Genomic DNA, 24,247 nt, shown 5'->3' on the forward strand with positions numbered 1-24,247 from the left:
GAGCTCCCAACAACATGTTCGCCAGCTTAGTGTAGTCGGCTATGCGTTCGCTAGGGACGGTTATTGTTCCGAGCATTACTCCAAAATGTTCAGCAAGGCGGTTCCCGAAAAAAGCTCCCCTGCAGGAGTGCGTTTTCAACAGCCAAAAGCACAACTCGCAGAGCCCAAGTGTTTGGAGAGAGGAATGAAAGTGTGGGCGGCTATTGACAATAAAGGTCAATGGAACAGAATCATTAAAACCAGCATGTTATGGTGATCGCACCATATTAAGGAATCCTAGACGCGTCATACACGACAGATCAGCAAAGCAACTACTAGTCGTAGTAGTTGGGTATGCCAGCGGCACATAGTTCAGGACTGTTGGGTTGAGTTCTACACACGCACACAACGAACAACTGCCCATTACAACAAGTTGTTGAATTCAGCACGCCTGCTTTTCAAATTTGCGCCAATGTGGATGATTTTGGCTCATCTATATCGTGGTATCCACGCCTGCTCTTTATTCGTTTTGCGTGTCTTCGCTTCGTAAGTCAGTCACATTCGAGCACATCACGCAGATGTCAAACCAGCACGCCTACGAACGAAAGCTAGCACATTTGACTTCAAATAATTGATTTACTTATTAGATGTACAATCTCCACTCTCCCTCTCACCTTTTTTTTAAATGGTAGACCAAAATACCCCCTCCCCCACTATGTTTTCCCCCTCCCCCACTATATGTATCCTCACCCCTACCCTCACCCTGCCCCTACCCCTACCCCTTGATGCCGTTTGACTTGATATCCATCCTTCACCAATGTTTCTGAGTGAGTTTTATACCACATTCTTCCAGATTGTTTGAAGCCATATAACGCCTTCTCAACCCTCAATACTGGGTTCTCTATTCCATTAGGGACTTCGATTCCTTCTGGCATTCTCATATATATATATATCAGCATCCAGATTACCATAACGGTAGGCAGTCTCTACATCCATATCATCTATTTTAAACTTCATATATCTTGCGAAGCTCAATAAGAACCTATACGTAATCGTGTCCATCACTGGTGAATATGTAGCATTATAATCGTGTCCTGGTCTTTGAGAAAAACCTTGAGCTACTAATCTTGCTTTGTATCTATCTATAGTGCCATCAGCTCTGAGCTTCCTGACAAAGACCCGTCTATGTCCAACAGCATTCTTGCCGGGTGGTAAGCTTAGCAGTTGACCAAAGCTTTTCTGTCTGATAAACTCTTCCATTCTGCCTGAATACCTTGCTGCCAATGACTCCAGTCTCCAGATTTTTTACAATCATTGATGGTTTGTGTTTCCTGATTAATCGATGTCATCAACAAGATGGATTCTGACGGTGCTTTTTCGTTGCATAAGTTTGTCAATCGATGATACTGTATAGTAACAAATCGATGCAGCACCCGTGTATAACGATCAACGTTAGGCATCCACATTCTGTTCATGCTGTGATCAGTAGACATGAAATAGAATGAAATGATAAACACTTAATGCATACACGTTCTCCTCATAACGGAGTAGTAATTGTTGGTATGAAGGCTGCAAAAATGATATTCGAGGCTTTAGTGCTGCTCTACCAATCCTCTCATTAGCTGAGCCAAAACGAGTGAGCCCCTCCCAGAATAATGCAGCCTGTCCGGCTTCGACGATGACAGCTCGGTAGTCATTCAGATCATAACTTTTCGGGCTGGTAAGAGGATATTTCGGGAATGCAGTTCCTTTTGCTCGATCTACAAGAATAAAAAAGGCCAGTTCTGTCAATTGCCCAGAGTTTTTCACCCAAACCTGAACGACAATACCAAGATGTAGAATAACAAATACTCTCTCCAGATGTGGCCCATCTTCATGAAGCCTTTGATCGAATGAATCTGCATCATAGCGGAGTAACTTCGGTTGACCTAAAACATATCCAAGAGGAATGTCACTGCATAAAGCCCTAATGTGAGTATCCAAATCTTTACGAAAGCTTTCGACGATGGCCGGCCATTCTTCAGGCTTTGGAGTATCTTCAAGTCTGCGATCAGGTATTACGGACACATCCCAAAGTTTGACTTTGTCAGTGATTTGAGCTATAGGCGTCGGATACTCACCCATCGTTTCAAGCGCAATCCAGTTTGCAGAAACTGAGACGCGTCAATGCATTTAAATCCATAAGGTCCAGTTGGTGTCATGGTGTTTCATTTCTGTAATCGCAGTTGCTGTGTTTTTGACGTGAAAAGTTCAAGCATTGCAAAATACCGTGTTCGTCTCTGAAGTCAGCATCCAGGTAGTACCAGCACCTCTATAACAGTCTAAAATGCAATCCATACTGATCCTCTAACCTACCGACATACTAGGAACGCGCTAATATGCAAAGACCTGTGCTTCAGTTTAATTTAAACAGCTACAATACGCTGTGCTATTGCAAAGAACGACGTTCATACTATCTACATTTGATTTATACGCTAACAACTCTACATTTCTACCCGCTCGAATTTGTTGATCGCCCCTGCCCGCTCGCACCGCGTGCGATTTAATTGGTAGAGCAAAATACCCCCTCCCCCACTATATGTACCCTTATCCTTATCTTATCCCTACCCCCCGTTCCAGTATCTCCAGATAATTGGTTTTCTTCTTGCATGTCTCTCTCACCGCCGTAATTGGTGGTAAAGTTTTTCTTCTTGGATTTAGGATCCCCACTCTCCCTCTCACCATTTTTTTAAATGGTAGTGGCTAGGGATTTGACGGTATATGGATTAAAGAATATTAATTGGTATTATTTCCCGAGCAGCGTGTTCATTCCGTATCAAGAAAGACGTTAAAGATATGAAAAATTGCGTTGCGGTTGCTTTGTCTAAAACGTTTCATGTGGGAATCATCCTTGGATTCAACCCGTATTACCACAAGTAGAAAGGCTTCCAAACTCACGTCCCATTACGTGACATCATGGTATCGGAACCACCTTTTCGAATCCAAACTTCTGATTCATCTTTCTTCAGACAAAGAAGTTCTGCTGCTCCACTCTTTCTACAGTACAGATTTCGCGACTACATGAGAAATGGAACACAAGGAGCTATATATTTCAACTGCAGTAGCAGCCGCAGCACTGGGTGTTGGACTTTACCTATGGTCCAATAATCAGAAGAAGAATTCAACAATTCCTGGACCTGACGGGATGCCATTCATCGGTGCATTGCGTGAAATGCTACCATATGCAAGTGAAGGGAGGTACGAGTTCAGAATGCTCTCGATGCTGTTTTCATTCGTTTTGACATAAACGTCGCAAAGCACAATCATTCATTCTTCTTCAACAATCAATGCCGCAGATTGCATGAATTCTTTCACGAATTGGTAGTCAAATATGGTCCCATTGTGAATCTGCCGCTGCCAGGTGGATCAGAAATGGTCATTATTGCGGATGCCGAAGCAGCTAGAAGTATACTCTTTAATCGTGCAGCTGGTCGTGTTGAAAAGAGTGCCGAGTTTCAGAAATTCACGTAAGGGTTCAAATATTTGGTTTTCTTCATTTCATTATTTTCGCATCACCTCACACATCCAATCATGACATTCTGAATAGTGTCCTCAAACAAGGAATGGTAGCGCTCTTTGGCGAGCAACACAAGGTTCACAGAAAACACTTGGTCAATGCTTTTATACCAAATCAACTCAATCAAACTATTGGAGCTTCTGCTCACTATGCTACGAGATTAATGAACATTTGGAAGCAGCAAACGATATCTGGCAACAATGCCATTACAGTCGACATTTACAAGTAAGCCAGCTAAAAGTGAACCCGATTATTCAATTGCTACATCTAAGATGACAATTCCAACTCTAGATCCATGATGGCCATGACGACGGATGTGCTTGGTAAAATTCTGTTCTCTCACGAATTCAACTCCTTGGATCGAATTGCAGACCCGTTGCCTGTTCATGGTGCATTTGAAGTCGCAATGGATATGATGGTGACCGTTCCTGCAAAGGTAGACTATACCCCAATCCATGAACACCATTGATGATTATTTACTGATTCGATCTTACAAAATCTACTTGAACAAAACAGAGAGCTGGAAAACCTGAAATCTTGTGGGACTGGTACGGGATTTCTCAGGCTCAGCTTAAAGCTGCTCTCAAACCTGTGTACGATCTCTTGAATGAAGTCATTATCAAGAAACGTTTCGAAATCAAAAAACATGGCGGAAGACGTCCTGGAGCTGTTCGAGACTTGATTGATTTGTTGCTAGAGGCTGACGAAACTGGTCGAGAGGTTTGAATTCATTTCGTCTAATATTGAATTGTGTCATACAAGTGAATTTAGTGCGATTCACCATGTAGAAATTCAGTCCTGAAGAGATCATTGATGAAGCAGCTACCTTCGTAAGTAAACTCTCATGGCGCAAGGTAGATTACAGCAAGCCTTACACTCTGTTTCTTATTAGTATCTGGGTGGTAAATATGAGCGTATGGAAGCTCACAGCAACGAAGATCTCACTCAATTCATATCTTTGACAAGGCCACGACACTACTGCTTCCACGCTCACATGGACATTCTTTGAGCTCTGTCAACATCCCCATGTGGTCAGCAAACTCCAAGATGAGATTGATAACATGATTGCCAGCCGAACTGATTTAGACAACATTCATTTGGCTCGCTTCGAATACTTGGATCATGTTTTTTCTGAAGTACTGAGACTACATCCGCCAACCGTCATGGCAAACTGGCGTACTGCTGTGACCGATCTTCAAGTTATGGGTCATCGTATTGCCGCTGGCTCTCGAATCATGATTGCCATTCGAGAAATTCAACGATCTGACGCTTACTGGACTGACGCTCAAGATTTCAATCCTGGCCGATGGGCTAATTTGAAAGCTGGGCATGAATACTTGCCATTCAGTGATGGAGAATATAAATGTGAGTTGTAGCTGATTAACGACGCGTTCTTACCTTGTTCGCGTACTGACCAAAGAATCACCAATCCAAACAGGTATCGGTCACAAAATGGCGACTATGGAAGTAAAGGCTACAATGGTAGCTATTCTCAGCAAGTACACACCACGTTTCGTTAGTGGTCAAAATCCACGTGGAATCTATTCAGCTACATTGGCCCTCAAGAATGGATACATGGTTGAGATGGTCGAACGCCATCTTTGAACAGTAGACTAAAATCAAAATGAACGCCTTTGAGCAGCACTGTTTCTGAAATGTTCTGAATGATAATATATTGACACGAAATATGAACAATAGACAGCAAAATCAATTCTCGTCATCGCGTGTAAACGTACAAATCTCTTGACCCTACTAAATCGACTTGTAGTCTAACTTCTTCTAGCTATGGCCAATTCAAATCATTTCTTGTTGTGACCCGTTAGGCACGCTGGACATGTTCTCACCAACGGTGCCCACAAGGTCACCTTCTAAGGAAGATGAAAAGGACTACAGTCTAGTGCAAAGAGACTCCTTAGAAGATGAGCTCTCGGAAGAAATTGACGAAAATGAATTCGCGATTGAAGAGGAACGAGACGTCGCTCAGCTGGTACAGGGAAATGGCCTTGACTCTAGGACGCCCTCCCTTCCGCTCTTTACGCTTGTCAGAATTAGCACCTTTCACTTTGGGTATGAAATTAAAGATATTTACCAAATTCGGCATTTTGCAGTCTTGGCTGACGTTGACGTGTAGGTACCATTTCTTCAACTTCTTGATCGGTGCTGTGATAATGCCAGATCAAATTAGGCAAATTGTCGGTAAGCGTCCAATTTATTGATCGACTGTTCCATGTGTTTGGATTGAAATCTCCTGCATCTATAACAACCAATCCAACCATTGCAGTGATTTTCTTTCAAATCTATATACATTCAACCATTCTGACCCTGACAGGTGACGAATCAAAGGGAACCGCAATGTCCATCGTAACCCTGGTTGCGGGCATCTTCACGCTCTTCTTTGCTATTGCCTATGGAGCACTCAACGACCGTAATTCGTATCAGATCAGCCCCAGACATGGAAAACGGAGGCCAAGCATCGTGTTGGGGACAGGAGTCATGTGTCTCTCGCTCTTCTTTCTTTGGAGTGACCACAGTTTGGGATTTTACAGTGTCGCCTATCTCTTGTTGACGTTCGGGGTCATTGTTGCAACGACACCTTTCCAAGCGCTGATTGCCGAAGTGACTCCAAGAGATCAGAAAGGTAGAGTCGTCTAGTTTGGGTTTCTTTCTACTTGAATTTAGTGTCAACTTAGGTGTTATATCAAGTATTATGGGTGCCGCGACTCTCGCAGGATATTTGGGAGGTGCAATTTTAGGAAGGCAAGCTGTTGAAAACAACCGTTTAGCTTTCTGAGCATCATTTTCATACTTTGGACAAACCATATAGTTTCTACTCTACCTTGGGCACGCCCGCCACTTATGTCATAGTTGCTTTCGTGACATCCTGTTGTGCTGTAGCCACTTGCACAGCTGTCGAAGAGAAGCCTGCTCGCAATGAGTCCTTACCACCAATTATTTGGAAGGATTTCTTTTGGCAAACCATAAGGTTGTATTCTTACAAAACGGATCGCAGATCTTATATTTACTGGTGCTGATTGTTAGGCCTCTTTTCAAGAATCCTCAATTCGCACGAGTCATATTCTCGAGATTTGTCTGTTACATGGGAACGACGACTATAAACCAAGTTAGAAAAAATTCTTTAACTTCAAACATAATTGCAATTTTGCCTTAACCTTGATTCACATTTGTGAGGTACAAGCTAGTCCTCATTTACTTTCAACTCTATTTCTAGTTCCTTCAATATGCTTTAGCTGATTGTGTCGATTTGCCCGCTTCATTGACGCCTCCAGTGGCGGTTTCAGTAGCTCTGATACCGTTGCTCGTTTTAGCCCCCGTCGGCTCGATTCTCGTTCGAAATCACTCGAAACGAAAGCCACTGGTCTATTTCGCTTTGTCCTTATTCACCTGCACGTGTATATTGATGATGTTGATACCGCCATTTTGGCTGGTCCTCGTTTCATCCGCCATTTTCGGGGCTGGCTTTGGGCCATTTCTCTCGGGTATGTGGAGCAATACATTGGGGCAATTGACTGTTTTGCCGGCATGAATGTTGTCTTATCGCTGTCTAACCGTGAATCAATACCCATGGAGCACTTGTTAATGCTATTTCTCTCGTCTTATTGTAGTTGAGCTTGCCATGTATGTCCAATCACCCGAATCGCTGGTTTTCTTGAGGCAGTTGCAATCGCAGTTTTTTTTGACGAGCAATCTTTCTTATAGGGCCCTGGATACGCTACCTAACTCGGCTGATGCAGCAAGAGATTTTTCTTTATGGCACTCCAGCTCGGTAAGTACTCCTTGTGCATGATCAAGGACCAGAAAGTCTGACTCTGTGTCCTAGGTCGTGCCGTCCATTGTTGCTGTTCCAATAGCTGGAACAGTTAGAGACATTTTACAAAGTGTTGGAGATAATGCTGGAATCAAATGTTTAGGTACGATTTGCACTTTCTATTTGCCACGCTGCGCAAATCTAACTATAGCTCATAATAAGGGTATAGAGTCATATACAGCATTGCTATTTTATATTTTATTGCCGGTGGTATCATAACAAAATCGATCACTGCATTCGAATGAGCATGCAGACCCGGTGATCTTACTGTGTAGAACAAAGATCGCGTTTATAACTTATTCTACATGTAACTTTCTGAAATATCACAGTCCATAGTCCAGATCATGGTAATCATGTTGGTTCGATTTCGATATTTCGATCTTCTAGTTCCTACGTTTCATTTCTTGCACTTTGTACAGATATGGAAGAGGAGAGGACAACAACAGCGGGTCTGAACTCTCCCATTACAATATCAGACTCTCCTGTCTGCCAGAAACATGAACTGGATGATCCGTTTCGTAGATTGCGAGTTTCAAAGGGAAAAGAACGAGCAAACGAACGAGCAGCATCAACAGCACCAACAGCTCCTGCTAGGATTGCTCCTGCGGTACCCAGTAGGCCCAGACGTATAATTAAGGACGAACCATCTGACGACGACCACAACTTTCTTCCAACATTTGACGACTCAGACGACGACTTTGAAATTACAAGAATCTCGCCTGGCAAAAGGAAGAGGCCATCTGAAGCAGGTACCAATACTCCTGTAGTGGACCTGATTACGCCCAGTCCTGGAAGCAAACCGAAGAGCAACAATAGTCGTTTGCCATCACCTCCCAAACGACTTCAATTCCTTGCCGGTGGAAGGAGTCGTACCCATGTAAATAAGAAATCGAAACTAGAACGATCTGTAAGCTCAAATCTACCACGGCCGCAACCACGACCGCAATCCACACGACAACCAACATCACCGAATCTGCCTCAACGTACAAGCCCTCGTATGGCACAACGTAACTTGCTATCAACCCCCACACATACAGATGAAGATCTTCCTAGATTTGACGACATACCCACAAACCCAATCGAAGCTGATGAAGAATTTGCTCGTAGGCTTCAAGCAGAAGAGTATCAAGTATATCAATCTGAAAATCCTGTAAGTTTTGGTCCCTCTGAGCTTATGAACGCTTTGCCTGACCACATCATTTTGCCTTGACAATCATGCAATTTTTATTAGCTGCAGTCTATTCAATCCATGTTGTCACAACAACCACCTCAGCCAGGTGGCTCCTCTTCTCGCTCTCGCCGATTGATTCAAAGTCGTATTGTAGCTCCGGGTCTTCCAGTGTCTAGGCACTCTGCCAGATATTCTCGACGTGGTTACGAACATGATGATGAAGACTATATCCCTCCTCCGGATCGTCACGAAGAGTTTGTTTATGATCAACACGACGACTTCCAGCGCGACTATGACAGAGCATATCAAGTATATAATTCAGGTTATGATCTAGCCGCAGATTTGGCTGGTGACATCAGTCTAGCTCAAAATCTCGGAAACTATGGGTTCATTCCGGATACATATGAAGGCTTGCTAGCACTTTCAGGTCAGCTCTGCCAATTATTTCCAGAGTGCCAGTCGTTTTCTAACTCAATAAATACACTTTAGAACGCATCGGTGATGCCAAACCTAAAGGAATCTCAGTGCAATTTATGTCACAATTACCGAGTCGGAAGTATGTTGGAGGTAGCCTCGTTGGAGAAGATGCTCGGTGTGCTATTTGCTTGACAGCATACGAGGTATATTGATGACATCTACATCTATAAGTCAACACGCATTTCTGGGACATCGTCCATCCATCTTCCTTCTGATTCTTAACATAAATTTCGAACAGGACGGAAATGATGTAAAGACGGTTCCATGCGGTCATCAGGTAAATCACTTAACCCTCGGTGATTCTAAGAAGAGTCCTTACGATGACTTTCAATTTAATTCCATTAGTTCCACGATGAGGTATCATCAATTCTATCGATATCATTTAGAGCAGATGACCAAGCCCGATTTTTAATTTTAGTGTGTGGATTCCTGGTTGAACAAGAATGGTACTTGCCCAGTGTAAGTTTGATTGGGGACCCATTATAGTTTATCGATTGAAAAATATGTTGATACGTATGATGCATAGCTGTCGACTCGACATACGAACGGTCTTGGAATGAAAATCCTTACTGAAAATCTCGCAGAATCGCATACAAACCTCAAATGTTATTAACTGACTGTAACTTGCAAAAAGACGCAATATTATAAGATCCGAAGATGTCTTCAGTCTTGTGCTTTGGGTATTTTTTGGAGGAAACGACAATGCAAATTATATGTGGTCACTGTTATTTGTAACCAGTAAATACATGGAAATTACGGTATGAAAACGTAATTACTACTAAACTAAATTACTCATGAATTGTGTGGTAGAGTATGAGACACATCATCGTGCCTTGGAGCAACTACATCCTCGCCATTAAAGCTGTGACCTACAGTACTGTTGTCGGCCATGTGCGTAGTAGGATCAGTGTGTATGTCGCCATTGTCTGTATAGGTTCTATTATCAGCGAGATCTTGTCCGTAGTTGTTGTATATAGCAGCCTGATTGTTGAAGTCGAGTTGAGTGCCATATGTTGATATTAGAGCAGCGGCAGGTTCCGATACGTGTGCGATCGATGCATGGGGTTCAATTATAGTAGGAGGGCCTCCGGCATCTTCGGTGAGATTGAGATATGTTCCAGTTCCAACTGAACCATTCTCTACCATGCTATTATTATCTGAATCGGCTGAAGGAGTGGCACGACCATCTCTCCTCCTGCTCGGGTACCTAACATTATATTCTTGATACAAGCGAGCGCTTCGAGCGGCTTCCAGTTCTGCTGAACCTACAAACCCGGGAGTAGCTGGTTTATCCTTTGGTTTCAAGAACTCTGGTACATATTTTAGCAGAGGATTATCTCGAGGCGGCGACGGCGGCAGATGAGCTCTTCTCTTCCTCCTCACGGCCAAATAAACCCATGCGATGGCTATAACGGCAGGTACTGATAATATAGCCCACAAAGCGTTCGAAGGTGACGATGAGCTACCCGAGGTTGAGGAAGTGGTAGTGGTCCCAAACAGTGTTACATTCGCGGCTGGTGAGGCTAACTCAAACTTCGAAGCAACCGCTGCAAAATCAGTTGCCCAAGCAGCAGAGACAACTCCTTGATAGCTTCAGTAAAAATGTCAGCACAAAAGGTCCTTGTAGTGACAATTAAAAGTAGAAGCACATGCCTGATACTGTAGTCTCTCACGATGCCGTTTTCAGTTCCAGAGCCGTCTTTTCGGAATTCAAAGATGTTGATCAATTTGAGCTGGCTGTAAGTAGCGAGAAAGGTAGAATTGGTCAAGTATTGGCGCCACCAAGCTATGATATGGAAACACGAGGGTAAGCAATCCTTGTGCGCTAGTCCCGAACCCCAACGAGTCTCACCCTGCTTAATGGCCACCTCTCCAGGTCCGACACTAAAATATAGACGGCTGTTTAGCATATCCAGAGCACCACTCTACACAAGGTCAAGACTTACTCGATGAGTGGACTATCGTGAAAAACAGCATTCGTTTCTGCAATCGCGAATGGTTTGTTCAATGCAACGACATAGTCTAGGCAAACAACAATGTTAGTTAACTAGTTTTCAGGTTCATAAAATTGTAAATTCTACCTCGATAGAAATTGAAGGTCTTGTTGGGCTGATCTTGACTCGTAACTGATAGTTCAAGTTGACCTGCGGCTGGTAATGTGTTGCTAACGTTGGGATAGACATTCCCTAAATGGTACAAATTTCCCATCCCTATCCAGTCAATATACGATATTCCAGGAAAATATGGTGAAAATGGGTCGTCATAAAGATCGAGCTGACCATTATGATTTGTATCGAGTAAGGCAAAATCAGAGCTTGTGTTTGATATGGAATATTGGGATAAGAGAAAGGGATAACCTTTTGCTGCTGAAGGTGCCCACATCACTGCTGTTGTGGTGGTAGCATTTCGTACAGCAGTACTGACGCGCCTAAAGAGATCTATGAACTTTGTTGGGGATTGACCGAATGGGTACCAAGCTCTGTGAACAAATTGGGTTGAAATATTGAAGTTGGGTCAAAGGTTGGCAGACATACAGATCTACATCCGACATACCCGTTCTGTATAATAGAAGAGGGCAGGTTTGTGGATTAATAAAGTAAAAACAGCAAGCACTGAGCTGAAGTTACCATATCTGGCCCAATCCTGAGCAAAACGTTCCTGCCAAGACCATTCAAGGCCTGGCACTGAGCTGTTAACTGAGCTATTTGGGCATCGGTAATATTGTCTAGAGTTAAAGGGTAGACTGACAAAAATATATGTGCGTCCGTAGCAGATTGACCAACATAGTCATATGGCGGAAAGCTGTCAATTGGTACTAGATTGTTGAATCAGTAATTCAGCTACACGGTAGAGCCACACAATTCCAGCAAATGAACATACAGTTGACTGCAAAATGAAAATAGGAAAAGTTGCGACCCATTCTCGAGTCAAACTTCCAAGTCCGGTCGCCCGTTGATACGCTGCCACTGTAATCGAGCCATGACGATAGTAATATCTATAGTTAGTGCCATAGGATTGAGCAAACCAGTGAGTGAGTTTCACAGAAATGGAAATGTGTTGACCATCAACCACTTTTGCATTTGAACAGCAATCCACCGAAACCAGGGTCTCTGAACCTATGTCATTTACATACCTTTCCATTTGTAGGTTCCAATAGGGCAGCGCTGGAGGCCAATTGAGCAAAAACCATTCCGGTCCAAACAACCAGGAATGGGTTCATTTGCTAGCAGACAGCAATGGAAAAAGCGGCTCTCCTCTGTTGATCGTGCTCTAATGCTGCACCACTTGTCCCTTTCTCTTCCAAACGAACCAAGAGTGCGTTGTAGGTTCAATCGGCAAAAGCAATTTACGGAAAGCAACGCAAATCTAAGTTTCACGTTGGGCGAAACAACCAATCGCTTCTTGGAAAAACGCTCTGCGGGCACTCAGTTCGCTATCGCAACCTAGGACGTTCGATCTTATAACCTAGCACCGTCACGTTTTCTTTTATGTGTAAGGACAGGCCGCAATCCCAGAACTGGTCCAATTCACCACAAAAGGCTAATATACGTTACATATTTATTTTTACGTGGATATAAGAATGTCCAGAGAACAGATTTCCATAATTGTTTAATTGTCTCTGTTACAGCTATTATACAACTCACAGCTTAATGAAACCAAAATTTGCTTGGTCGTGTCAGTGATGATTCAAAGCTCTTGGCCGTAACGTCATGTCTATTCAGGGATCCCAGCGACCAGTTCTCTTCAACCGTTTTCAAGATCGAATAATGATTGTATCGACTGGGATCGCTGGCTTGTTGAACTACACTGCTTCCCATCAGATAAGTAGCCACTTTGTTCCTTCCAAACCAATTGGCAGATTCGTCAAATGTCAACACAATAAGTGCCGCTTGTTGCTGAAGGGCTGACAAGATGGGAGGCAAGAATTTAGAGACCCAATTTGCCGCATACTCGATAGAGGTGTCATGGCCGTCATTCAGCATGTCGGGCGTGTAAAAGCAAAACTGTGGCAGTTTATTTGACAGCAAATCGTCTTGGAATTCTTCTCCGGACACGATTCTGGCGACGCGAACGGTATTGGTCCGAATGTTGTTCATAGAGATGAAGGGGTCTGTAAAAGATTGATGGTTAGATCCAATATAATTGTAAGCCATGTGTCCTTACTGTGTTTTCGGACGTATGCATCTTTTCGTGCTCCCTGAAATCCACTCCCTAGTAATCAATCGTATCAATAGTCGAATTCTACATTGAAACCAGATTTGGATTACCTGGAAATCCTTCATTATAGCTTTTCCATGATACTCCTGCCACTTCCAGCAAATCGACGAGATTCACGCCGTCGACATCGTAGTTAGCGTCAGTCAGCACACCACCAAGTGAGCCATATATCTATTGAAACAATGATTGGACGAAGCTCGTGTAAGTTGGCAAAAACAGATCTAGGACAGAATTAGTAGGCCAAGTTTGCGAAAGGTCATGAATTCAAAAAAAATTGGCTGACCTGACCAATGTAATTTCCTTGACTTGGGTGAGTAAGACCGTGGAAATTAGTGAGTAATACAGCACCATGATCTTGTTGTAGAAAGTCTAGGTTGATGATGGCATCCTCATAGTTTGTGTTTTCCTGTATGGTATGATGTCGATGATTTTGGTCAGATCACCTCTCACAGGGCGGGATCAACTACAATAACAGACGAGCGCTTGCTTACTTACCAGATTGATGATTAGAATGGTATCAAACCACTTTCCGGTGGGTTGTTTCTGCCAGAACTGTCTGCGTTCCGACTGACTTGTTTTGTCCTTGGTAAACCACGACAACATCTTCAACCGAAACTAGTTAAACGGCTTCAATACTGGGTTGGTGCTATCGTTTGTAACTTTATGAGAAAATCAAGTACAGCACTGGGGGTCGGGAGACAGCACAACCGCTGACTATGTTAGCGTGGACGTTTATCACGTTAAGCAAACGCCAAGGGCCACGAACACATATCCCGGTACATATCGTACTTGATCCTTATTTTTTTATTATTCTACTAACGAATGTTTTTTCAAAATCAAAACAACAGCAATCATTCAAACTCTAAACCCACACAACGACGAGCTAGTACTGGAAGCCATTCTTGCGAGGATGAATCTTGAATTCAACACCACCTCGCATAGACAGGGTTAACGAGAGGCCGTATCTTCCCCGCTTCCCTTTAGGATCGCCCCAATGACGTGGTTCATCGTCGTTTACCAACTCGAGGTGGTATCGACGCAGAATTGTTGCAAGAAAGCAAATCCCCTCTATTAAACGTTGTAATAAAAGCCATTGTAAGGCCCAAAAGGATTTGGGATACGAAATTGAAAAGACGAACAACAGACCTTGCGTAGCCAAGCCCATTCCCAAGCAGATTCTAGGTCCGAGATTGAAGGCGGGCCACTTGGCTGCAGAAGGCTTCATCAGAGATCCATCTTCCATTATCCATCTAAAACACGAGAGCAATTCCTGTTCAGAGGAAAGTGACTTGCAAGGGGAGACAAGACTCACCTCGAAGGTTTGAAATCTGAAGCGTCTGGCCCCCAAATGCTCTCTAATCTTCCTCGAACATAGCTGGACCACGAAACGACTTCACCAGCGTACACCTTTGTATGGGTGCCAGGCAAAATGTCATCTTTCACTACACGCCTATGCAAAATCAGTCATGACAATGAAATTTTGAACTTCTCTTGAACAATGTAAACTCACTTTGTGGCCGCAGGCACATTTGGGTACAGGCGAAGCGTTTCATTAAACACTGCTGTCACATATTTCATAGACTTGCAGTGCTCGTAAGAAATGTCTTGGGTTTGACCAACAACGCTGATGATCTCGTCATACATTTGCTTTTCAACGTCGGGCCGTGTTGATACGTTCTAAGAAGCGGAAGTTAGAAAAGGAACACTTCAAGAAACCAGTTCTATTTATTACCCATAAGCACCATGAAAGCGTTTGGCTGGTTGTATCCCTGCCTGCAATGATGAAGTTCATAACAATGTCGCCTATTTAATATAAAACTTTAGCCTATAAGTATGGGATGCAAACCTGAATGCAGCTTACGCAATTGAGAAGTGGATAGTTCACTTCCGTCCTCATTGCCATTTTGCATAAACAAGTCAAGCAAGTCCTTATTAGGCAACGTTTTGCCGGCCTCAATTTTTGCACGCTTTTCTTGAACGATACGACTTGCAAAGTCATTCATGACTTGTGCGTATTTCTTCATCTTCTTCCCACTTTCAGTGTATGGTTCGACATAACGCCACCTAATTGCATTGGAAGAGTTTGCATAAGCATCTAAGAATGAAGAATAGATGAGAGTTGGGATTCAAACAAGTACTTACCACGGACCTCTCCGAGCAATGATAGCAGCACAACCATCAAAGCTTTGCATGAAATCGACGTCAGGAAGTGTATAGACTCCTACAAACACATTCTAGTGTTAAAATTCGCAGGCGTTTGAGGTCGTCCATGCACAAAGCAATGCTCACCATTCACATCTCTGGCTTCCACTTCGAGTGCGCCAATAGATACTCCCATCGAAATCTTCACAAATGAATTTAGCGTCGAACGCAATAAAAGATCTTGCATTTCCACAATGAGTCCCTTGGAAGCAGCCTTGTCGAGATGCATACAGATCAACCTGGCTTCTTCAGAAAATGCATCAGCAAAAAGTCCGACAAAGTTCTTGACCTTGAGAGTGACAAGAAAGATGTCACAAAGAGTTTCAGCTCCAAACGAAAACAGCAGTAGGGTTTACATTGAAGATATTTGCAGCGATTTTCCTTTGTGAGCGCCATTCAGCACCGTCGCTGTTAAAGATTCCGTGACCTATGTTGAAAGGGTATTAGAAGAGAGTAGAAACACAAACGGTGTTTAGATGAGGGTTGTGTAACTTTCAACCTAGCAAATCTTCGAGAAGCTTGTAGTCGGACGGCTTAATTCCTTTCCTGTTCCAAAGGCGAAGGTATGGATAAGAGGGAAGGCGTACCTTCGTCAAAGATATTGGTGATAAATATCACTCGCGTACCGATAATTGTAAGGATCTCCCATAATATGGGCGAGGTCATCAACATCAGTAGTGACGACGATGCGAATGTTTGGTACAGTCAGCTGAAATACTGGGCCGTATTGTTTCGAGTTTTCGAGGCTGCGATCAAGTCGCCAATTCATATTCTGTCTTGAGGTATAGGTGTGGCCAAGAAGAGGGATTGCTCCAGCAGCAATTGCCAAGTCCTTGCGTACGGGAGGAGCAAAGACACCACGATCATTGTAAACGAGTCTCAAGACGACATACGTAGCGATTCCAGCAGCTAATTGATGGTACAACGAGTCATTAAATTTGGAGGCGGATAAAAGCAGACAAGTTGGAAGAATGGAGATGGCCTTCTCGGCAGTGTGATGATATAAATAAATCATGTGTCATCAGAAATTCAGAAGCATTGATGTCCATGTATCAGCGAGCAATGCCTTACCAACTGTAGTAAGAGAGGCCTTTCCAATGACCACCAATATAGATTCTATGCCCATGATTCAGAATACACTCGAGCGCTTATACTATTTGCTAAACAATGTGCTCCACGATTTTCAGATGCGCAGACCTAGTGAATTTATTGAACGCTCTCGCCAACGGCAACGTGTCTGTCAAGAAGGACGCTGTCTCCCCGCAGGTTGTGCTATTCACTTTGTGTTGCTGTCTTATGTTTCTTGGTTTCTTCCGGTTTCTTGTTGCAGTGTGTGTGAATGAGCGACTGATGGATGGTACTTCTAGCACACGAACTCTATTAGGCGATCGGAGAGGTCACGACAGTTCAGTCGGGTCAAGTCATTCGGAGCCGTGCTTACATACTGTAAGTATCGCTACAAAGTGCTACAACCATAGTAACGTTGTGTGCTCTGTCTAGGTTTGGCTGTTTTGTCGCTTCTTGTCAACCAGCTGTAGTTCAAACCAAAACGACGTGGCCAACCAGAATATTATTATAGCTCATATCGTATCTTTTTATTCTTTATAAGCCGATTGGTGCGTGAGAAACACGACATCTCTCCCATCTCCAAACATCATCCAGCCATGGATGACGACGAACCAACCACGCCTATTTGTACTTGCGAGAGTGGCATCAAACTGGTCCAAGCCAATGAGAAATTACGTGTCGCGGCTGAAATTGGTCAGGCTCTCTTGGCAAAAAATGATTTGTATGAACAAAACATAGTCAAACTGACTTCACGGGTATTTCTGCCTACTTGTCTGCTAAATCCAGACTCGAACTGACCTTTGCTTCCAACACAACGTAGGTGGAAGCCTTGACTAATGAATTGGAAGATGTCTTGCAGGAACGAGATAGATACTCCAATCGTATAAAAGACTTCGACAAGAAACTAGACGAACTGGAAACACAACAATGCAATTCACATATGGATTACGAGCAGAAAGCCGAGATTTCGTCAGAAGAGCTGAAACATGCTTTGGCTACGACAGAGCAATGGAAGAAGGATTGTATACAAGCGCAATCTGATTTGTCGAATTTGCAGGCAACTCTCCATCATACAGAGTCCATTAGAGCATTGTCTGAAACCAAATGTAAACGGCTGGCTGCTCGTATTGTCGAAGTATCAGCATCCAATGAGCAACTAAAGGCCAGAGTTGCTGGCATGCAAGCTTCTCATAATCGCCTCAATTCGCCTACTGTCCCGCAATCCCCATCAACACCAACAATGGTATGTCAAGGTTAAAAAAGTACTATAAAACTTTTTTAAACCCCGTCTCCACCTACATAGCGACGAGATGAATCTGAAGCACTAGGGCAACAACGAGATACACTGTTGATGCTGGTTGAAGAATTGACCACCGCAAACTCAAAACTAAAGAACGAATTGATTCAGGTGAAGGATGTATTGGCACGAACAAGAGACGAGCTAGTAGAATCCAGTGCAACCAACTATAATGATGGCTCCGTCAACCCTCAAACCATACCTAATAACTCACTTACCATCTTCGAAGAAATGGAATCAATAAGTCGAGAACACAATGAATCTCCAGTCAATCGCTCAGAGCGACGCAGCAATTCAGTCACAACACCAACCAGATTGTCTATAAATGAAGAAGCTGTTGAAACTACCAGTGACTTAAATCGAGAAAGTCTAGAGTATGATACGACTGAGAGTGCACTGTCGGTTTATCTAAAAACTCTGACATTGCTTGGAAACCAGCTGCTGGCTAGAATTCAAACAGCGGATCCAATCAAGCTTAATCGTCGACTTCGTCGAGAATTTGAGATTACTTATATCACAACGCTCAGTCAGTATCTCTTGCCGGTGTAATTGCTTTGCTGCGATATCAATTGGCTCATTTCTCGTTGCAAATGTTTGTTTTAGGCAACAATATTATAGAAAGTATTCTTGAAGATGTAGAACGTCTGTCCCTCCGATTTCCTAGTATACCAACAGCAGTAGGAAATAACTCATCTGAAGCAACAGAAACTGATGCTCTTGGCTCCGTCGCAAATCTAGTACAAACTCTTCTCGAGAACATTGCCAATTTACGGTTAACTCTGAATCAGTACGGCTTGAGCTACGTCGAAAGAATGGTAGATACCAGTACCCCGTCTGTTGTTGCTGAAATTGAGGGTACGTGAAAATCTCACGCTCAACCCTTCGAAACAGGAGGAGGCCTCTAAACGAGCTGCTTCTGAGCCTGAACTCGGCTTTCCCACGGTTGATGCTCCTGCAACTCCGCCAGTACCATCTATAAAATTACCAACATCAATCTCAGCACTCTTTGCATCGTTTGGCTCGCCATCGAAGCCCGTTATTCGGTCGCTAGAATCCAGCCATAAGGTCTCAAAGAGTGTGGGGGATATCGCCTCTATATCTTCTCAAGAAGACAACTGGCCGTCTGTCATGAAGAGCAACGGTCAGAGTAACATCAAGAGGAAAAATGATGCTCGCAATGACTCAGCCACTCCATGAGTGATGATAATATCAAAGATTAGCACCATGAACTGTAAAAACAAATGTGTACATATACTGCAACACGGATAAGAAGGCAACAGACAACGAGTCGGCAGGCGTACTTTGACGATAAGAGTGCAAATCTATTTTCATAACATAAGAGATTCTATACATTGGTCTTGTTTCTTTTAGCTAGCTTTGCCCAATTCTACTTTTTGCTGCAGTTTCGCAGCAGTATAAATTGCTGCGTCCACCATTCCTGCCACGGTAAACACACCTCCAACGATCGCACACACGTCCGTCAAGAAGTGTGCGAGGGGCTTACGATACTCGGTATATAACACCAACATTGGAGAAATTTCAAAGTTGAAAAAGACTCCTGGTAAACCTCCATGTTGCGGGGTTTTAGAAGGGTCTCGTTCATGCTCTGTGACAGAGAATTGATTTGTGACTACTAATGTTCCATTTCGATACTGTATTCGGGTTCCCACAACTTTCAGAAAGTATTGATAGACCACAGATCCAGCTGTTGAGAACCAGAGGAGATGTTAAACTTGAGTGAAACACATGAGATTATTTTGCCTGGCGAACTTCGAGCGTACCATCGGCAGGCTTATCTTTCCCAGTTCCATCTAGAGGATTTTGAAATCCAATTTGCTTTCCGAAAGCAAGAGTATGAATTTGATGGGTAAAATCATATGTTTTTCCAGCCAGGATGCCACCCATATCATGCACCTATTATAAATAATCAAAGAGTTGAACCTTCACCATCAAATTATGAGGTTGATTTGCTAACCCTTACATGCATATTGCTTTGTTGAAAACTCCGACCTGGAGCAAAATGAAAGTTTCCAGCCACCTTGTTGACCTCGATATGACCGTTTATGTTACAACCTTCATTTTCCTGGTCCTTCATTTTTTGCGACCATCCTTCCGATATGCACTGCATTGAATATTAAATAGGGAGGGCTGAATGTTTAGAGCTGGATAGGAGCGCGAAATTGCAAGGAATATTTCATCGCGATAACGCACCTGTTCAATGTCGTCAGGAGAAGTAAATGACCAACCTTTGGCCAGATAAGCAGATCGGACTTCGTCGCAAGTATTACAACAACCGCTTTCTGGCGGCACACCATTATAACAGCTACCACAGTATCCATTGACATCAGTAGTAGACGAATTCAGAGCCTTGACAACCTTTTCACTAGAATCACCCAGTTCTAGATTGATTGAGTTAGAATGGCGCGTGCAGCAAACACCAACCCAAAAATGAATATGACGATTACCACTCTTTGCGGTATCGACCTTGTTTCCCCAAGTGTCTAGCCTGACTTTGAACATGTCATGCAGCACGTCATTTTGATGTTCTCCAGCAACGTCCATGACGTCTACAGTGAGTACTAGGAGATGCAGAAGAAAGGGATGAAGTGAGTACTTGACTGACAGGCACTATTTGGTTTGTAACAAGAGGATTGTTGGCTCAGTGTCAAAAGTACTAGACTGTGTCAATAGCGCCAATTTCAACACGTCCCCTATAGTGATTCTTACAGTAGCAAGGTATTTTGGGGAAGGTGACATTTATATTGATCCACATTTTCTCTTTGCGAGCCTTGTCAATATGTAGACTTGGTTTCATTTGAATGGTTCGCCAGTCTACGAATTCCGAGACGACTAGTAGCAGTATGACAATTGCAGATATGACGGTGACTAGTAGAGCGAAATTTGGTGAGTAAGGCATGAGGGGGAGACGATATAGTAAGTAATTTTGTGAGATGAGTTGGCCAGTGATGTTGATGTCTGCGCCATGTTTGCCGCTGAATGAAGCGAATATGACGTCCAATGCGGATGCAATTATAGTGTACCTAGAGCGCCAGAGGTAGTCTTTATCCTAAAGTCGTCCAAGGGCTTGGCGTAAGCATCGAGATTTCGAATGGTTGAAAGAATCGATGCTCCATCCCCGCCAGATCCTATACCGCAAGGAGAGTGAAAAGGAAGTAAAATACTACTACTTGTTGTCTGTCTCACCAGTGCCTGCTCTTCTCCTCACGACCATTATCACGACTGTTGAAAGTTAATTGAAAGACTGTCTACGAGTCGAGCATTCCAGAGCATCCCAAGACTGGGATCGCGTCGACTATGCTACATTCGACCATACGACCCAAAATATACGCGTCCTTAAATCTAGACTCACACTGAAGACGGAACTCTGCTATCCTCCAAACATCTCATTGACATTCAACCTTTTCGACTTGAGCTGCAGTCAAAGATGATTATTCCGGTTAGATGTTTCAGGTACATGTACATGCTTATATAGACAATCATATATTGGTTCGATCAACAAGAATATCTCTCTGATTCCCCTGCTAACTTAAAACTCACCGTTTTGCTTGTTCCTTACTAGTTGCGGAAAGGTAATTGGCAACAAATGGGAGCAATTTCTAGCTCTAGTCAAGGCTGACAAAACTGAGAGGTATGTACTCCATTTCACTAATACTACTCGCACCTATCGAGTCAAACTGCCATCAAAGAAAAACAAAAATGTCATCAAAACAGCCAACACCGCATTGTTTGTCTAGAGAAGCACTGGATGAACTGGGCCTTAAGAGATATTGCTGCAGGCGAATGGTCCTCACTCATGTCGACCTCATTGAAAAACTACTCCAGTACGTGGCTTATTGCGTGCTGTTTTTGCAACCCACCACACAGTAGACTGTTCACCATACCTGACGCTGCAATATCTTCCTAGATTTGGAACTCAAGGCCGCGGAGGCGCTCGAGCTTGAATAATGTCTTGCGGTATTAGCTAGAGCTGTATAGAAAAGCACAACTGTACAAAATAAATTAGCATTCCAGATCAGTATCTCGCAGCTTGCTTTCTGCCATTCCAGACGCGTTGGCTGTATTCTAGGACGTACTGCGATTTTGGACCTTCGTTGAGCCCCCGCTCCACCTGTTTGCCAAACTTTCAGAATCAAGGAACTATTAAGTATTCGCAACAATGTCCTTCAAAAAGTAAGTGTGCATACCAATTGATCTCGACCCCCGACATTCATTTGCTTATCTCGCGAATTCATAGGCTGACTTGGAAGACTGACGTCTCAAATCAGAGTTTGGTCAAATCCTCAGTGCAAAGGGCTATTAGAGCCAAAGTGCTGGAAGCTTACCCAGCCTTGACTGAGCATATTGAATCAATCCTTCCCAAGAAATCTCAGATCGTTCTCGTCAAATGGTAGGCAAGCAAATCACATCAACTGTGCAAACCCAACCAACTAAACATCTTTCGGACCTAGTGTGGAACACAGGAATCTGGTCACTGTAAACAATGAAATACTGTTCTTCCAAGTATTTGATGGTCCCTGGGTGCCAGTCCTTCGTATTCTTCACAAATGTAAGCCTGAGATTTTGATATAAGATATTGGCTACCTGTCGGTGGACATGATTCTTATATTATACCTCATTCTTAAAAGATCCAGACATGATGACCAAAGTCCAAGTTGACAAGGGTGCCATCAAGTTTATACTTTCAGGTGCAAACATCATGTGTCCTGGTCTAACGTCCAAAGGAGCTCGACTCGATATGTCGGCTCCAGAGAATACTCCTGTTGCTGTATACGCTGAAGGAAAGGAATATGCTGTCGGCGTGGGAATCACTAAAATGTCGACTGATGACATGTATGTTCAGACGTGTCTCCACATATCTTCCTCTTTCTAAAATCAGTACCTTTTTCGATATAGAAAAAAGATAAATAAGGGAATTGGAGTAGACAACCTGCACAGTGTGGGCGATGGATTATGGCTGGCCAAGATGGAATGATTTCCATAAATCTTTATGTCACTCAACAGCACTGTACATAATCTAATCTACACTTATTTGCGTTTTCTCAACCCTCGTTTTGGGCGAGTTTCCTCTTGCTCTGGTTCCACCTCTTCCTCCTCCTCCAAAACTATGCTAGCAACAATTTCAGTTTCAGTAACAGACTCAAGCGCTTCATCTAACCCGCCCTCGTCTACACTGGCAGATACAGCTGGTGCCCGGTTTAAGAATCCCAACACCACAACAAGTACAGTAATAGCCGTTAAATCACTCTTTGTCATGATTTTGGGCCCTCCCAAAACCTCAAAGACTGCTCTGCCATCAAATATTCTGTAGTCGCTTCCCAAAATATATATGCATGCACCGGCTGTTAGCATGATGGCGTCAAATCCAGGCAACGTCAATGCACGACCTGGAACCATTGCCCAGTTGTAAGTAAGCCCACCTATGCGGGTACGATTGTTTGAGGTAGACTATAGATATTTTGCTAGTGTAAATCCTACCGAATGTCATTGCTATGACGCCTATAAGAATTTGCCCAGTGATCGACTCGCTAGCGGATGTCGAAGAGGCTTTGAATGCTTCTATTGTCGTGGTTAGATAGTATCCTGTAACAAGGTCAGTATGAGCTAGTGTCAGCAGATGCGAGATAACTACGGCTTTCATAATCAAGTCCAAATTTGAATTGTTGTTGCACCTCTGATTAATCCATCCGTGACGTCAAAAATCATCTCGACAACGGGAGCAACTGACAAGAGCGTCGTATAAACCCCAGGAATCCAATACACTGCGACATATCCCGCCAGATAGATTGGAATGAATTCGGGGATTGTGAGCCACGCAGGGATCTGATTCAACAGTATACTGGCAATAGTTCCGCTAAGGTCGACAAGTTATGAACGTGGTGAGGTCGACAAGTTATGAACATTGTGCGAATTGCATCAGGGCCTAGAGTAATAGCTGAAATGAACTTTCAAGTGAATGCGTACCCGCCAAATGAAATCCATAAGATAGACAAGAGTACACTACTGTGGGCAGACCGTCGTCCTTTGGGAGTAGTTTTTCGATAGATGTACCTTTGAAGTGAGTGAGGGATTGTTAGGCAATGTCAGGCGTGAAGATACATATATATTGCCATTGAACAGACAGTTCCAAAAGCGATTCTGTACATCTTTCAGCACAGAAAGGACAAAACCTCGCAGTAAAAATTCAAACACACTCACGATTGATAGATAGCGTAGACCACCTGAATTTGAACGGGTAGCGATCCAGCTACGGTAAGGAAGCTCTTGCCTACCGGCCAAACCGACCCGATAGCACTGACACCGCTTTTTATGTAGTCGGCCATAGTCACTGTTTATAATCTCAAGACTGCTAGATATTCGACCTAGAATCAATTCCTTGTTGACTTTACGTGTCATTTTGTATTTCACACTATCCAGGCTATACTCTTCTCATCA

The 24,247-nt window shown here is 43.4% G+C and overlaps 10 protein-coding genes across 10 annotated transcripts; 4 read left to right on the forward strand and 6 right to left on the reverse strand.

The window, feature by feature from the left end:
• Positions 1 to 1,196: 1,196 nt before the first annotated feature.
• Positions 1,197 to 2,103, reverse strand: SmJEL517_g04667 (uncharacterized protein; the record flags this gene model as incomplete). Its single annotated transcript, XM_031170595.1, has 3 exons — positions 1,197 to 1,446; positions 1,508 to 1,739; positions 1,809 to 2,103. The coding sequence occupies 3 exons, from the start codon at positions 2,101 to 2,103 to the stop codon at positions 1,197 to 1,199; spliced, it is 777 nt and encodes a 258-aa protein (XP_031023382.1).
• Positions 2,104 to 3,046: 943 nt separating this feature from the next.
• On the forward strand, positions 3,047 to 5,140 carry SmJEL517_g04668 (uncharacterized protein; the record flags this gene model as incomplete). Its single annotated transcript, XM_031170596.1, has 9 exons — positions 3,047 to 3,216; positions 3,315 to 3,485; positions 3,566 to 3,760; positions 3,827 to 3,971; positions 4,052 to 4,255; positions 4,324 to 4,365; positions 4,428 to 4,437; positions 4,502 to 4,900; positions 4,974 to 5,140. The coding sequence occupies 9 exons, from the start codon at positions 3,047 to 3,049 to the stop codon at positions 5,138 to 5,140; spliced, it is 1,503 nt and encodes a 500-aa protein (XP_031023384.1).
• A 229-nt stretch (positions 5,141 to 5,369) lies between these two features.
• On the forward strand, positions 5,370 to 9,495 carry SmJEL517_g04669 (uncharacterized protein; the record flags this gene model as incomplete). Its single annotated transcript, XM_031170597.1, has 11 exons — positions 5,370 to 5,602; positions 5,667 to 5,731; positions 5,865 to 6,173; positions 7,159 to 7,171; positions 7,253 to 7,319; positions 7,374 to 7,464; positions 7,781 to 8,511; positions 8,593 to 8,959; positions 9,022 to 9,152; positions 9,248 to 9,286; positions 9,355 to 9,495. The coding sequence occupies 11 exons, from the start codon at positions 5,370 to 5,372 to the stop codon at positions 9,493 to 9,495; spliced, it is 2,187 nt and encodes a 728-aa protein (XP_031023383.1).
• A 306-nt stretch (positions 9,496 to 9,801) lies between these two features.
• SmJEL517_g04670 (uncharacterized protein) lies at positions 9,802 to 12,229 on the reverse strand (the record flags this gene model as incomplete). Its single annotated transcript, XM_031170598.1, has 9 exons — positions 9,802 to 10,592; positions 10,670 to 10,795; positions 10,862 to 10,893; positions 10,956 to 11,031; positions 11,091 to 11,454; positions 11,544 to 11,567; positions 11,637 to 11,824; positions 11,890 to 12,004; positions 12,143 to 12,229. 9 exons carry the CDS (start codon positions 12,227 to 12,229, stop codon positions 9,802 to 9,804), a joined length of 1,803 nt encoding a protein of 600 aa, XP_031023425.1.
• A 427-nt stretch (positions 12,230 to 12,656) lies between these two features.
• SmJEL517_g04671 (uncharacterized protein) lies at positions 12,657 to 13,830 on the reverse strand (the record flags this gene model as incomplete). The annotated part of the gene is made up of 5 exons (XM_031170599.1): positions 12,657 to 13,120; positions 13,174 to 13,221; positions 13,278 to 13,398; positions 13,511 to 13,633; positions 13,723 to 13,830. The coding sequence occupies 5 exons, from the start codon at positions 13,828 to 13,830 to the stop codon at positions 12,657 to 12,659; spliced, it is 864 nt and encodes a 287-aa protein (XP_031023426.1).
• A 280-nt stretch (positions 13,831 to 14,110) lies between these two features.
• SmJEL517_g04672 (uncharacterized protein) lies at positions 14,111 to 16,555 on the reverse strand (the record flags this gene model as incomplete). Its single annotated transcript, XM_031170600.1, has 12 exons — positions 14,111 to 14,295; positions 14,374 to 14,477; positions 14,540 to 14,677; positions 14,738 to 14,904; positions 14,960 to 15,030; positions 15,089 to 15,291; positions 15,370 to 15,448; positions 15,517 to 15,718; positions 15,786 to 15,856; positions 15,929 to 15,975; positions 16,056 to 16,338; positions 16,501 to 16,555. 12 exons carry the CDS (start codon positions 16,553 to 16,555, stop codon positions 14,111 to 14,113), a joined length of 1,605 nt encoding a protein of 534 aa, XP_031023427.1.
• A 2,606-nt stretch (positions 16,556 to 19,161) lies between these two features.
• SmJEL517_g04673 (uncharacterized protein) lies at positions 19,162 to 21,026 on the reverse strand (the record flags this gene model as incomplete). The annotated part of the gene is made up of 8 exons (XM_031170601.1): positions 19,162 to 19,499; positions 19,576 to 19,708; positions 19,776 to 19,916; positions 20,006 to 20,193; positions 20,260 to 20,373; positions 20,522 to 20,680; positions 20,836 to 20,940; positions 20,999 to 21,026. The coding sequence occupies 8 exons, from the start codon at positions 21,024 to 21,026 to the stop codon at positions 19,162 to 19,164; spliced, it is 1,206 nt and encodes a 401-aa protein (XP_031023428.1).
• Positions 21,027 to 21,239: 213 nt separating this feature from the next.
• SmJEL517_g04674 (uncharacterized protein) lies at positions 21,240 to 21,682 on the forward strand (the record flags this gene model as incomplete). Its single annotated transcript, XM_031170602.1, has 3 exons — positions 21,240 to 21,265; positions 21,375 to 21,443; positions 21,550 to 21,682. 3 exons carry the CDS (start codon positions 21,240 to 21,242, stop codon positions 21,680 to 21,682), a joined length of 228 nt encoding a protein of 75 aa, XP_031023405.1.
• A 289-nt stretch (positions 21,683 to 21,971) lies between these two features.
• Positions 21,972 to 22,787, forward strand: SmJEL517_g04675 (uncharacterized protein; the record flags this gene model as incomplete). Its single annotated transcript, XM_031170603.1, has 5 exons — positions 21,972 to 21,985; positions 22,050 to 22,202; positions 22,264 to 22,361; positions 22,441 to 22,645; positions 22,709 to 22,787. 5 exons carry the CDS (start codon positions 21,972 to 21,974, stop codon positions 22,785 to 22,787), a joined length of 549 nt encoding a protein of 182 aa, XP_031023406.1.
• A 53-nt stretch (positions 22,788 to 22,840) lies between these two features.
• SmJEL517_g04676 (uncharacterized protein) lies at positions 22,841 to 24,135 on the reverse strand (the record flags this gene model as incomplete). The annotated part of the gene is made up of 5 exons (XM_031170604.1): positions 22,841 to 23,232; positions 23,291 to 23,395; positions 23,485 to 23,666; positions 23,777 to 23,863; positions 24,011 to 24,135. The coding sequence occupies 5 exons, from the start codon at positions 24,133 to 24,135 to the stop codon at positions 22,841 to 22,843; spliced, it is 891 nt and encodes a 296-aa protein (XP_031023423.1).
• Positions 24,136 to 24,247: the final 112 nt, after the last annotated feature.

This window comes from Synchytrium microbalum (assembly GCF_006535985.1).
Source record: "Synchytrium microbalum strain JEL517 chromosome Unknown SmJEL517_scf0034, whole genome shotgun sequence".
Lineage (NCBI taxonomy): Eukaryota > Fungi > Chytridiomycota > Chytridiomycetes > Synchytriales > Synchytriaceae > Synchytrium > Synchytrium microbalum.